Genomic DNA, 13,482 nt, shown 5'->3' on the forward strand with positions numbered 1-13,482 from the left:
CTTTCAATAGTATCAATTTCTGCAAGAGATTGATACAGTTGAAATATCTGGTAGAGGAGGAAGCCCGTTTATCTATCCAGATTCAGCTAAGCCTTTACCGTAGACATGGTGCAGTGGTCAATATTCTCATCTGCAAAGAGAATGGCATCTTTGATGAACACGGCAGCTCCACGTATAATGAAAGATACAAAAAGGTTCATGTGGATATAATTTCTGGGGCAATGGAGTTTCCTGTGAAAAAATACCAAATATCAAATCAATATAATCTATTTATCTCTATATCATACAATGAAACCTCTCAAAAGACCACCCCTCTATCCAGAAATGATTTTCCGTGACATAAATATTATGTATACTGGCCACCTCCATTGAGAAGACCAGGACTCCTTCCCCACCAGAAGATTATTTTTCAATGCAATTTTGGGTGGTCATCTATTTGTGTGTCTATCTATCTGAAAAAAAGACAACATAAAAATTAGGCATCACTCAGAAAATAGTGGAAAAAAAAAAAAAACTTTATTTAGCACAGTTATGTAACGTTTTGGTTCATTATGAGCCTTCTTAGGCCTGCATCACATCTGCGTTCGGTATTCCATTCCGGAAGTTCACTTGGGCACCCCTGGAACAGAATATTGAACGCATTGACAAGCGGTGAGCAATGAAAGCACTCGGAGCCCATAGACTATAATGGGGTCCGTGTGTTTAAAGTGCGGTGTCCGGTGTCATGCAGAGAGAAAAGTACTTCATGAACTACTTTCCTCTCCGCATGACTCTTGCGGACACCGTGCGGAAAATGCACTGACCCCATTATAGTCTATGGGGTCCATGTGTTGTCATTGCTCACTGCTTGTCAATGCGTTCAGTATTCCATTCGGGGGGTCCCCAAGTGAACTCCCTGAATGAACTACTGAATGCAGATGTGAACCAGGCCTCAGCTGGAGAAAGGTTTGTAATGAATAAAAATGTTGCATCCCTGGAATAAAGTCTTTTTTTTTTCACTATTTCCGGAGTCTGTCTAATTTTTATTTTTGCTACTATTTTGTTCATTTGGCCAATCCTCCAGTTATATATATGGTGCAATAATAGAGAGATTTATTCACCTATGTAATGTTCCAGCTCTTACAATTGAGCCTTTCTCGAGCTTGAGAAGGGCTCAGTTGCAAGAGCCAAAACGTTGCATGGTTGAATAAAACAGTCTTTTTTTAGCACAGTATCAATGGAGTGCTGCCTGTTGTTAGGTTTTATGTGAAACTGAGGATTGGCGTCCAAGATCCCAGGGCATGCGCAAACTTGATTACATTGTGCTGCTTTTTTTTTATTTTTTTTTTGTTGGGTCCATGGAATATTTTTTAATCAACAATGTGCTACTTTGGACTTTCTTCTATCTATCTATCTATCTATCTATCTATCTATCTATCTATCTATCTAAGAGGCAGTGCTCCAAAACAGTGGAAAAAAAACTGATGTGAATTTATTCCAAGGATTATGTTTTGGTCCTAGGAGTGTTGGAGCTTGGCTTGAGAAAGGTCCGACACTCCTAGGATAAAAACGTAGTTCTTGGAATAAATTCATATAATTTTTTTTTCACTACTTTGAAGTGCTGCCTCTTTTTGATTGTTATTGGAGGGATCAACTGCCAGACCCTATGGATTTGTGCCACATTTAAACTTTTACATGGTGTTGCTCTAAATACTATGTGACTTTCTTCTATCTATCTATCTATCTATCTATCTATCTATCTATCTATCTCCTATCTATCTATCTATCTATCTATCTATCTATCTATCTTCTATCTATCTCCTATCTATCTATCTATCTATCTATCTATCTATCTATCTATCTATCTCCTATCTATCTATCTATCTATCTATCTATCTATCTATCTATCTATCTATCTCTTTCCTTATATCTAGTTACATTTTATTTCTGAATAAAGTGAAGCCGTCACCTCTTATCTTTTGTTCTTTTCTTAATTCTATTGAAATTACTGACTACTCCTACTCCTAATGTTCTATATATTCCCTGTGGTTATCAAACATTCAGCTCATTAGCGCTTCTCATTCATATTCCAGATAAACATCATACTGCGCTCTCTTATTGTGCTCATTTATCTACGTCTAAAAGTTTTACATGTCTGCGATACATACGCATTGTGAAATCCACAGAATGAAAGCCTTTTCCTGTCTCTGGTGATAAAGACATTTTCAATTAATAAACTATACAAATAGTAAGAAAAGGATTAGAAGTAAAAGTCTGATAAGGACAACGAGAGACACAAAGAACAGATATCCGGGCTCAAGAATGATGGATGGAGTTATTAGTTTTTCTAGATGTTGTTAGAGAAAGATTTAAAGTAATTCTAAAACATCCAAAAGTATCAGCGACAGTTGTGAAAGGAAAAGGGATTAGGATGAGGATCAAATCTCTTGTCCCCTGGTTGGAAATTTGGACTACTTCACTGGACCATTGTACAACGGGGATGTTATGATGAGTACAGGAGACTGATCCTGTCTGGCTGAATACTTAAGGCTGGGGCCCCTCTTTGCGAAAACACTGTGTTTTACAGTACCTGCAAAGTGGATAGGATTCTGCCTAATCCCATGCTCATATTGCAGAAAAAACTCACCTTGGAGAAACTGCGTTTTCAAAAACGATTGCATTTATGAAAATCGCCACGTCAATTATACCTATGGAAATGTTGGCTTCTCCGTATAGGTATAATAGGAGCACAAAGTCCGCAGAGAAAAACTCTGCAGGCTTTCTGTGAAAAGTGCTCTGGAAAAAAAGGCCGCAGTATTTTTTGCTGTGGCTCGTTACGTGGGGCCATAGCCTAAAGGAGTTTTCCAGAAATTAGATATTGATGATCTATTCTTAGAATAGGTCATCAATATGTGATTGGGGTCTCCAGCTGGTTGAAGAAGCCACAATGTTCAGGTGAGCACTGCAACAGCTTCACTGAATATCATGTACAGCACCATACATTTTGTAGGGACTGTGCTTGGTATTGCAGCTCAGCCCCATTTACTTGAATGGGACTGAGCTGCTTGCTGTACCATGTGACTGATGAATGTGAAGTATTCTGCAACCACTTTAAATAGTTGATTGGCAGGGGTTCCTGGTGTCAGACCCTCACCAGGTGTCAGACCCCCACCAATCACATATTGATGGACCTATCTTTAGGACAAGTCATCAATATACAAGTCTTGGAAAGAGCCAGGGCCTCAAGCAGCGTAAACGCCTCTGTTTGCCCTCGGCAGAAACACCGTGAGAAGTGGTTTGCAGGTTTTTCCCACAGCGCTTTTTGCTGCGGGACACTACGTGGGGCCTCAGCCTTAATGTTATGAAGACAAAAGAGAAGACGGTCAATTCTGTTTAGAAGAAGGTGCAGTCTATGTCAATGAATATTGAGAGGCAATATGTGGAGATTGTAAAAAGTTACATGTTTTTGTGTACACTTGGACAAGACATTGTATCAGAGTGTATCTGTTGTGAGAAGGTGACAGGCAGAGTGTCGGGGTCTCACTATATCTCACCCAGGTTTTTAACTTATGTGTGGTCCGGGGCAGATCTGGAGTAGGCCTGAACTCCAGGTGTAGATCCTGGGCTCATTGCTGAGCCAGAAAAAGGCTGCAGAACCATGGAGTGAGAGGAGGTGTATGGTTCTGACCTGTAATTCTGAGTCCAGTGAGACTATATAGTGCTTGTTTTGTTCGTGTGGCTGATAGTAAGCCACACATATAGTTAGGTTATCACTTCTGTTTAGTTAGTCACTTTGACGAGTAGGGTTTTGTTTTATTTTTGCCTGAAGTTAAGGCTGTATTTTGTTTTGCTCATTTTGTACCTGAAGTCAAGGTTTATTTATTTTCCTGTTTTCCTAAATAAACCAGTTTTCTCCATATTTTGTGTCCCTGTATTGACTGTTTGAGTCCGTACCACTGCTGCTACCGAGCTAACTTCCCCACAATGTGTACAAGCTACAGTATATAAGGGGCTTGATTTGAATACATTTTCTTCAGCAGCTGAGGCTGCTTAATGTTTGTGGGAGAATGTTGGGAATGTTTTACCAGATGGTAATAACCAGCGCTATTTTCTTTGCAGCTGACTGTCCCATTGAGAGTTTTGTACAGGCGTTGGTGTAAAGGACTCTGCATAAATTTGCTTATGCTGTTATAGTCACCATCTATACTCTATTGTGACTGTCCAACAGAGTAGCTGTAATAAACAATCCATCCTTTGTAGCACACACAAGTATTGCAGATCTTTTTAACCTGTTATTATTTCAATACTATTATATATATTTAAGGCTATTTTTTGTTTTGGGTTATTAAAATAATTTTTTCATCTTAAATAGGGCTTTATTTTTATGTTTCTTTTTTCATGTTTTTTTCATGTTTTTGAATATCCATTTTGAAGAAAATGGAAACATAAATGAAGGGGAAATATGTCTGTTTTTTACACTTCTCATGATTTTTTTAATAGTATAAAGTTCTCCTTAATTACATTTTTAAATAGTTCCCCTCTGTAGATCTCTCCATGACTAAAACCTATGGCTTAGGCATGGTAGTGGCACATTAGCCTCAGGTACAGGAGGAATGCAGCCTTCTAGTTATTCCTGCAGACCTGATCTGAGGCTTGTAAGACCCAGCAGCTTATGCACTTCCAGGAAACCAAAGAGAAGCAACATCATGGTGTTTCCCATAGCTGTGTATACAGCGCTCATTGTAACAAACTTTTCCCTTTTCTGCAGGCATTCTGTTTGTAGGCTCCTGCTTCTGCAGCTGTATGAGTTTGTGCAACTGCTTAAAGGGGTTGTCCCATCTCAAGGATCCTATCTATACTGCTAGTTTATGTGGATTTAAGACTTTTCCTAAATACATTGCTTACGCAAAACTGCTTTACTTGGCCGCTATCTGAGATTATTCACTTCATTGTTTACACTGTGTTTCCATAACCACTGACCTGGGGATGATCTTATCTCTACGCCCAGGACAAGGGACGTTGCTCCTTGCTCTCAGGGAGGGGAGGGGGAGCTGAGTGCTCGGTGATTGTATTTCTGAGCTTATCTCTCTGCCCAAGACAAGTGACTCTGCTCTCAGGAGGGGAGGGGGAGCTGAGTGCTCGGAGGAGCTTGTATTTCTGAGCTCTTTATCTCCGGCTCTTCCAGTTATCAGTTGGCTAATTGAATTTTGATGATAAGAGCTGAGACAGGGAGTCCATTAAACACAGACCTAAAAGTGAGTATATCGCAAACTGACTCTTGGTCCTGTAGCATGTAAGTTTGGGATTCTCATCACCTAACAAATCCAGCTCTGCTACATCAGCTTTATATTGTGCATCTTCCAGTGATACTGTGCTAATTTATTTACAACCATCCCTCATTACTGACTGCAAACATGTACTGCTATGAAGAGAGATAGCAGAACTGGCCTGGTCTGTGAGATAGCAAGTGAAACCCCGCCCACCAATTTACCGAGAAAACCAGGAAGCAAACAGAGCATACAGCCTGCAAGGTGGTGAACAAGTTGGGAATACCCCTTTAACACTGCAATCATGTTGATATACGTCCTTGCAATGTTAAGAGTGGATTGCACGGTTATAAAAGGTATACGGGCAGTTTTGAAGTAGTTACTCGATTATTCAACAAATGGACTCTATTTTACTTACCCATCCCCTCTCCTGTCCAAGCCCACTCCATTTTGGCCTCTAGGGGGGCACCACTCACTATGTCTAGAGGCCAAACAACATCCAAACTTCACATCCAAACTTCAGTGTCCAGACAGTGCATGGCACCCCTTTGAGGCTATAGTGGATGCAGACCTGAACAAGACCGGGGATTGGTGATTAAAATAGTGTCAACTATTTGTTGGAATAAACCAACAGGTAACGGCCTAAGTTGAGCCCTTAAAAGGGGTGAGTGTACCGTGTACTAGAGAACTAGGTGGTAGCACTACATGACATACAGCATACAGAGACTCCGTCTACAGAGAATGAACAGTGTTACCACTCACTTCACTTCTACCCTACTTTGCATAGAACACTAAAAGGGCTTATGTCTTTATAATGACTTTGGACACAGAAAAGGTGAGAAACTTTTTTAATTTATTTTAAACATATTTCTATATTCATTGATATTTTAAAATAAGTTGGACGATTCCCTTTAACTTCACAAAATCCCTGATAATCAGCTGATATTATTGGGGGAGACCAAGCGCCCTCTGCAGATGGAGATTAAGTATTATATGCCAGCCATTAAAATCAATAACTGACCATGTAACAAATGGATGCTCTGCATCTACCAGATCTTACCAAGCGGTCGCCTCTATTGAGGGCAATTCAGTTCTCGTTGGAAGTAGAAAGAGAAGTGTAACAGCATTTTATAGCAATATGAATCTAAAGAAGGGGAAGTAAAAAGTTTTTAAAATCTGTTCATCATTGTAGGAAATCATATGGATGCCTTATGTCTTTGGTAAGGCATACATTACTCAGAGACAAGAGGGACTTATATTGTAAATGAATAAAAAAACATTAGATTCTCATCATTGCTGAAAATAACTACTTGATATTGACCGAGTTTAATGGTAAAACCTATGGGAGGATTAGACACAGCGACTAGATCCCAAAGCAGTAGTGCCGCCTGTAGACCGAGCTAATTATGTAGTTGTCAGTCATTCCTGATCCAGAGGCATTAGGCACAACGAGAATATTCACCAATGAATAACACATGACTTTTCAGTTTGGTCCCCCTGCCCCTCCATTGAGGCTTAACCACTTTATTATAACTTACATTTCCTATCTGTCTGCCAAGGAAAGAATTAAGACTTTGACTCTATTTGCATTTAAAGAGCTGTCGGGGTTCATTATACATTTGCAGAAGGGGAACGTGGTGTTCTTATTTTTACCGGGTCATACAGCTGTATCCCATGGTTCATTACATAATACACCTGTGATTCCTTGAAGATTACACCAAAGAAATGGAAGGTTATAAACTACTATTGAGTGTCAATCAGGTGTTTAATTCTATATACCGGTGGGAAGCCATGACATTAAAATAAAAATATTCTCCGGAAGGAACAGCTCTCAGGATGAACAAATCATGAATACTTATTTTCTTATCAGGGCTTCTATTTCTCTATTTATTAAGAAGCTTTTTTTATGGAAAAAAGGTTCCTGAGAAATAGTTCTCGGCAGACGACCCTGTTCGTCTACCTAATCTTCATAAAACATCTCATCAACAGATCAGTTGTCTTCTAGTGATGCCAGGAGCCTACTGGGGCATAACAATACACATTGGCTGATTGGCTCCTGATTGAAATGGCTGATAATTACAAGGAAAATACATAGACTGGATTAGAAATAAGATGTAGATGGAGCTCAGAATATATTCAGTGGAGAGCCACCATAACAAAGGCTGGACAAGTAGCATGTGATCCAGGCTGAGGGCTCGAAGCTTTGGTGCCCATAAGATGGAGCACAGGTCCCCGTAATCCCATTCCTTGTTTCTTTCAACTATAAGAACCTGTGCAGGGCCTATCCATGAGTGGTTAAGGACACTGCCTTATGTTTTGTTCTAGAAGACCTTATTTTCCATACAAAAACCTACCTGTGGCCATACCCTTCATGGAATAGATGTAAAGACATCATTTTTTCCTATCACCACAATAAAGCTAATGTTATTTATGATACAACAGTGACAGGAAAATCATGATTTATAATATACATTTTTTTAAAATCTAAAGCACGTCTTGTGTTTTCATATTTGAGAGCTCTTACACAGAACTTCTTAAGATTCATCCATATCATAATGTTATCATAACGAGGAATGCTTGACTTTACTTTTTCTCCATTGAATGTGGTCCTCTTTCTATTGTACACAATATAAGTTATAAGACGGCTTTGTGCCCAATTCTAATCTTGAGACCATGGATACACATTTATGAACTGTGTTAGTGACCCAGTAGGCCAACATTTACAGCCCAATGGGACACTTGTCACTTCTGTGCATCAGCACCAACACACGGGACCAACAATTAAATGCTGTCACCAAACATAAATGACTGTCAAAACAGTCACCTTAACATAAGGTTACCCTTTAATCCCTTGTCCAATGGGCATACATACAAATGGTCTGAGATCCTCCATTCAGATGGTCTTCATAGGCAGACTTATATATAGAACAAACATTTTTGAAAACCAATAGCAATATAAAAAAAATGTCATTTCTACTTACCTAAAGAGGGAGAAAATGGTAATGGCGCTCACCAGTGCTAATAAAGAGGCCGAATATCCGCACGTGTACAGAATCTTCACTGTGTAGAAATGACCCTTCTGGAATAGACAAGTACAGACTGAAACACTTTCATCCAACACCTATCAAAGCCACAATACTCACAATATTTGAGGTCTGAAGTATCAGACAACACTCAGACTTTGCTGGCAAAACTGTAGGCAATGGATGTCACTAGGTAGCCCTAGGCTAAATGTTAATGTTTCATCCATATACAGGGTGGCCATAATATAACCTCCGGTGTTTGGAGTCGTGTGCAGGCTGACCCAATGGACGGAATTGCCTGAAAATTTGTATGTGTGCTAATCAAGGCATGGGGAAATGGACGGCATGAAAAAAAAAAAAATAAATAAAAATCATCACCAACTGCTTCCTCGTGACAATGATACCCGCATGACATTTGCATTAATGTTTCTGGCCAGAGTGTAAGTGGATACCAATTGGCCATGGAATATCCTGTGGAGCGACGAAGCACATTTTTACCTAAATGGAACGGTCAACACACAGAACTGTTGCATATGGGCCACCGAAAACCCGCGTGCGCTCGAGGGGGTTCCGCTGCATTCGCCCAAGGTGACCGTTTGGTGTGAGTTCACCTCATCGTTCATGATCGGACCATTCTGTTTTGAGGATTTGGGCCCAACTGGGGTTGCCACCTGTTCCGTCACAGCAGCAAGGTACCGGACAATGCTGGAAACAGTGGTTGTTCCCCAACTCCAACAGCGGCAGTGTCTGCAGACGATCACCTTCATGCAGGATGGAGCCCCATCCTCACATTGCAAATCCTGTGAAGAACGCTCTTCGTGCACGTTTTCCCGATGGCAGGATTTTGAGCCACTCATTCCCTACAGCGTGGTCACCGCGCTCTCCGGATCTCACTCCTTGTGATTTCTGGTTGTGGGGACTCTTGAAGGAGCGTGTTGATCGGGGGAATGTCAAAACCCTGTCTGACCTTAAAGACTGCATCACGTTGGAAGTGCGCAGCATCTCACCAGAGACGTTACACGCAAGCGTCAAGCACGTTCTGCATAGGATGACCATGCTCACCATGCATGATGGCGGCCACATTGAACAGTCATGCTAGTCTGTGGTCCAAATGGGACATCCCCAAGTATCGACAGATGGGTTTTGCACCGCGCGCTCACTGTACAGCGCCACATTATCCCCTGGCGGAGAGTTTTCGTATTAAATTTTTTTTTTCTTTAATTTTTTTCATGCTGTCCATTTCCCCATGCCTTGATTAGCACACATACAAATTTTCAGGCAATTCCGTCCATTGGGTCAGCCTGCACACAACTCCAAACACCTGAGGTTATTTTATGGCCACCCTGTATATGTCTATCTGTGCCTCTGTCCATTGACATTTGCCTATACAAGGAAGTTTTATTATTACCACATCTTAAAAAATAATGTGTCTAGAGAAGCAGTTGTACAAAAGATCCCTTGGACTGATTCTGTGAAAATTAGGATTGTGGTTCTGCATGTAGAAATGTCATTATTTTCTGTTCTGTGTTTACTCTCCACAGGGGAAGAGATTGGGCAAAATCTGTGTAGAGAAAAGGGTGGTATGTGTGAGTTATCTGAGCAACGTGAGATACTTTCTGGCCACTGTATGGTGCTGCCATGCTCTAATTGGTTAAAGTATGGACACTGCTATGAATGATGTATACAATATTTAAAAGGGTGAAATTTTAACAACACTGGTATCAAAAGAGTATGGTCTAACTTTATGTGGGTACAGTACGACTTTACTGGGCAATGTATAGCACTGTGCGAATGTCTGACAACTGTTTTGGACTTGGTGGCAATCATCAGACTCCATGTGAGCCAAATCTTGAACAAAGGGGAAGGTTTACTAATATTTCCTAGCATTAGACAGTACAAAGTTAGACAAGACAAACTTAAAATGTGCCAGAATTATCATACTTTCTGACGCTGGATGATAAATCTGTTGCATTATTAGACTGTCTAAACCTAACAAAAGACACAAAAATGATACCAGCACAGCGTACATCAAATCAGAATTAAAAATCCATCTTCATTGTACAAAACAATCATAAAAGACAAGACAAAATGTTAATAACCAAAAAATATACACAATATAGATCCCAGGGGAACCATCAGATACGAAAAGCCTTTCATTGTAAGCCCAGATACGCAAGTTAGTGAAAAATATAGAATCAAACTGTCTGATAAGACATCGGCACACAACAATAAGGCAGTCCCAGCAGTCCATTGTTATACATTGATACTGTCGACATATTGGGCATACTAATGTTCTCAGATTGCTTTATTACCATAATCTATCTATAGCCCCTATATATTTTCACTTATGTGCCTTTTTCTTCTATGTTTGCTCTTTTTTCTTTCCCATTGAAGTTCACTTCACCTGAGGCTTCCACTTGTTTATATATGTTTTTACAAAGAAGTGTATATTCTACCAAGGGGATACTTTGTATAGATATTATTCTTTAACATCCGCATGAGGGATTACAATGGAGGGGATTTTTTTTACATCTTATCTGATGCTCCGCTAGTGATAAGATCAGAGGCTGTGTTTATGACCAAATGACCAGTAATCCTGGGTAACTGTCCTCCATCCTAATTGATAAAGCTGAGTGCCAGGCAGTAAGGAAATGACACCACTCACAATGTTGGTATTAGTTCCTCTCTTAGTCGAGGATGTGCACTGATGCAGTTTATTTAAGGCAAGTGGGGTTAAATAGCAGCAGACAAAGGAAAAGAGATAAGAACAGTGTTCATTCCTGATTGGTGCAGCACATCTCAATCATACAAAGAGAGGAAGTTTAAGCAGTTTCATAAAGCTTGTGGCAGCAAACCAAGCATGTGCTCTTTACACGCAAAAGAACTTCATTCTGGAATGGAGGTATCATCTTCTCACATAACATTATTCCAGTTTCAACCATAATCAACTATACCTAGTATTCAGCTATTTAAGGATAACAATGTTTTTCATATATTACATTGTTATAACCTTCACACTAGAACCTATATTGTGCGTTTTGGTTTTACCATCTTGCCATGTATTTTATGATTGGACTTTAATTGAATCTTGGTGTATTCCCCATTGGTATCCTTCTTGTATCTTTTGTTCAATTATCTTTTTGGGATACTTGAGTGAGTATTCATTAGTTATCTTAGGCTGTGCCCATATATCTTCCTTAGCTCATCACTTATAAGACCATCTAATCTAATTTCCAATTAGTCTTTGGACAAGTTGAAAAGTGTCTAAAAAAGTATCTAAAACACTTGATAAATGTGATGCAAGACTTAATTATTTTACCTAATTATATTTCTAATTACTTTTACTAAGCAAAATTAATTTTGCTTAGTAAATTTCCCCAAATGTTTCTCATCGTGTCACCGCAATCTGGTTCTATGTGTATAAAATATGGAATTCTCTGGGCACCATTGGTTTTTATTCTATGTAGACATAATATATATCTGGAAGGCCACGTTTATCCAATGGAATCTGGTGCTGAATTTCAGGTGAATTCGGCTTCAAAATCAAGGGCACATTCCACGCAAATTCTGCCTCCCATTAGTTTCCATGAAATTGCTGCAGGATACTGAAAAAGATCCAGCCTCAGTGTCCGTGGCCATTTATCTGGGTCAGTGGCAGATAGTTGTGTAGAAATGCTGAAGCTCTGCTATACCGCAGGCTGGAGAGGCGAAATGAAGATGAACTTCAGTCAGATGCCCCCTTCAAATTCCTCTTCAATTTCAGCCACATGAACAGTCCCTTACTGTTTTATAAATAATATAGCAATATTTCCTTCCGTGCAACAATAAGTACAACCTACTGTGCACAGGTATGTAGACATATAAGTTCAAGTGCTGCAAGATAAAGGTAACATAACTGTCTGTCTAATGAAGAACGAATTGAAGTCAGCATGAGAAAATGAAAAAGTAAGTAAGGGTTGGAGGTTGATAGCAGTGGCGTAACTAAAGTCTTGTGGGCCCCGCTGCAATCTTTTGTCCGGGGCCCACAATTCTTCATACTGATGGTTGTGGTGCTAAGGAGTTTAAGCAAACTATCACGTAGCATAGGGCCTGGAGATAGGAAGGGTCAGTTGGGGCCTTCAGCTTACGGCTCACTGTCTCTTGTGCCCCTTCCTCCAGTGTTCGCCAGCAGCTTCTGGGGAATTATCATCTGGCTATTCCCTAACAGAATAACCGGCCCCAAAAAACCTACATCCATTGCTTCCCTACAGCATGGATCCTATTCAGTGCCTTGCAGCCAAGTTGGAGGGATTGACAGGCCTGGTAGCTGAGCTAGCTAAACAGCTTCAGATCCTAACTGAGGCTGCTGCACCATCCACAGCTGTTTCTTCCCTTCCTAGGGTTAAGATGTTACTCCCGGATCGTTTTTCATGGGACCATGAAAAATTTGAGACTTTCATGGAGTCTTGTCGCTTGTACTTCCGTGTTAATCCACATGTGACTCAGGCCCAAATGGTGGGAGTGGTTATATCTCTGCTACAGGGGGATCCACAAGCTTGGGCCCTTAAACTCCCTCCTGACACTGATGAGTGGTCTGATTTTGAAAAAAAATTTAAGTCCCTGGGCTCTATTTATGCTGAGCCAGACCACATTGCGCTTGCGGAATCGCAACTCCTCACTATGCGGCAGGGAAAGCGCTCTGCAGAGGAGTATTGCGCAGAGTTCCGTAAGTGCAATGTAACTGCAGGTTGGTGTGAGTCAGCGCTAAAGGCTCACTTTAAAAAAGGTTTGTGTGACCGTGTGAAGGAGCTCTGGGTTGGTCACCCAGATCCCCCCACTCTTGAGCAGGCCATGACTTTTACATGTCCGTATTGACCATAAGATCCGAGAAAATTTAAAAGAGAGAGTAGGGCTTGTTGCCTCCAAGTTTTCTGTCTCTTCCTCTCTCTCCTCTGAAAAACCTACCTTTCCTCCCCTCACTTCTGGTGAGGAACCCATGCAACTGGGAGCTATGGACGCCAAGACACGACGAGAGCATCGTCTCAGGAATAATCTGTGCCTGTACTGTGGTTCCTCTGGTCATGTCATCCGAGACTGCTTGATCAGACCCTTGTCACCTGCGAAACTCAGTGCCTGAGTGGTAATCAGAAGAACCACTCAGGCAACCAGGTATTTGGGGGGAATAAGATGATGTTATCTGTGTCTCTGTCCTCTGGGGACACGTCTGTTCCTGG

The 13,482-nt window shown here is 40.7% G+C and overlaps 1 protein-coding gene across 1 annotated transcript in view; it reads right to left on the reverse strand.

Annotated features, from left to right (window-relative positions):
- Window positions 1–13,482, reverse strand: part of LOC142210042 (vasoactive intestinal polypeptide receptor 1-like) — a 68,333-nt gene that overhangs the window by 33,900 nt on the left and 20,951 nt on the right. Inside the window, exons 5-6 of the mRNA XM_075279072.1 lie at window positions 8,228–8,325; window positions 99–231 (exon numbers count right to left, since the gene is read on the reverse strand). Of these exons, the coding sequence (XP_075135173.1) occupies window positions 99–231; window positions 8,228–8,325 (231 nt within the window). The remainder of the gene's footprint in view (window positions 1–98; window positions 232–8,227; window positions 8,326–13,482) is intronic.

This window comes from Leptodactylus fuscus, chromosome 6, assembly GCF_031893055.1.
Source record: "Leptodactylus fuscus isolate aLepFus1 chromosome 6, aLepFus1.hap2, whole genome shotgun sequence".
NCBI lineage: Eukaryota > Metazoa > Chordata > Amphibia > Anura > Leptodactylidae > Leptodactylus > Leptodactylus fuscus.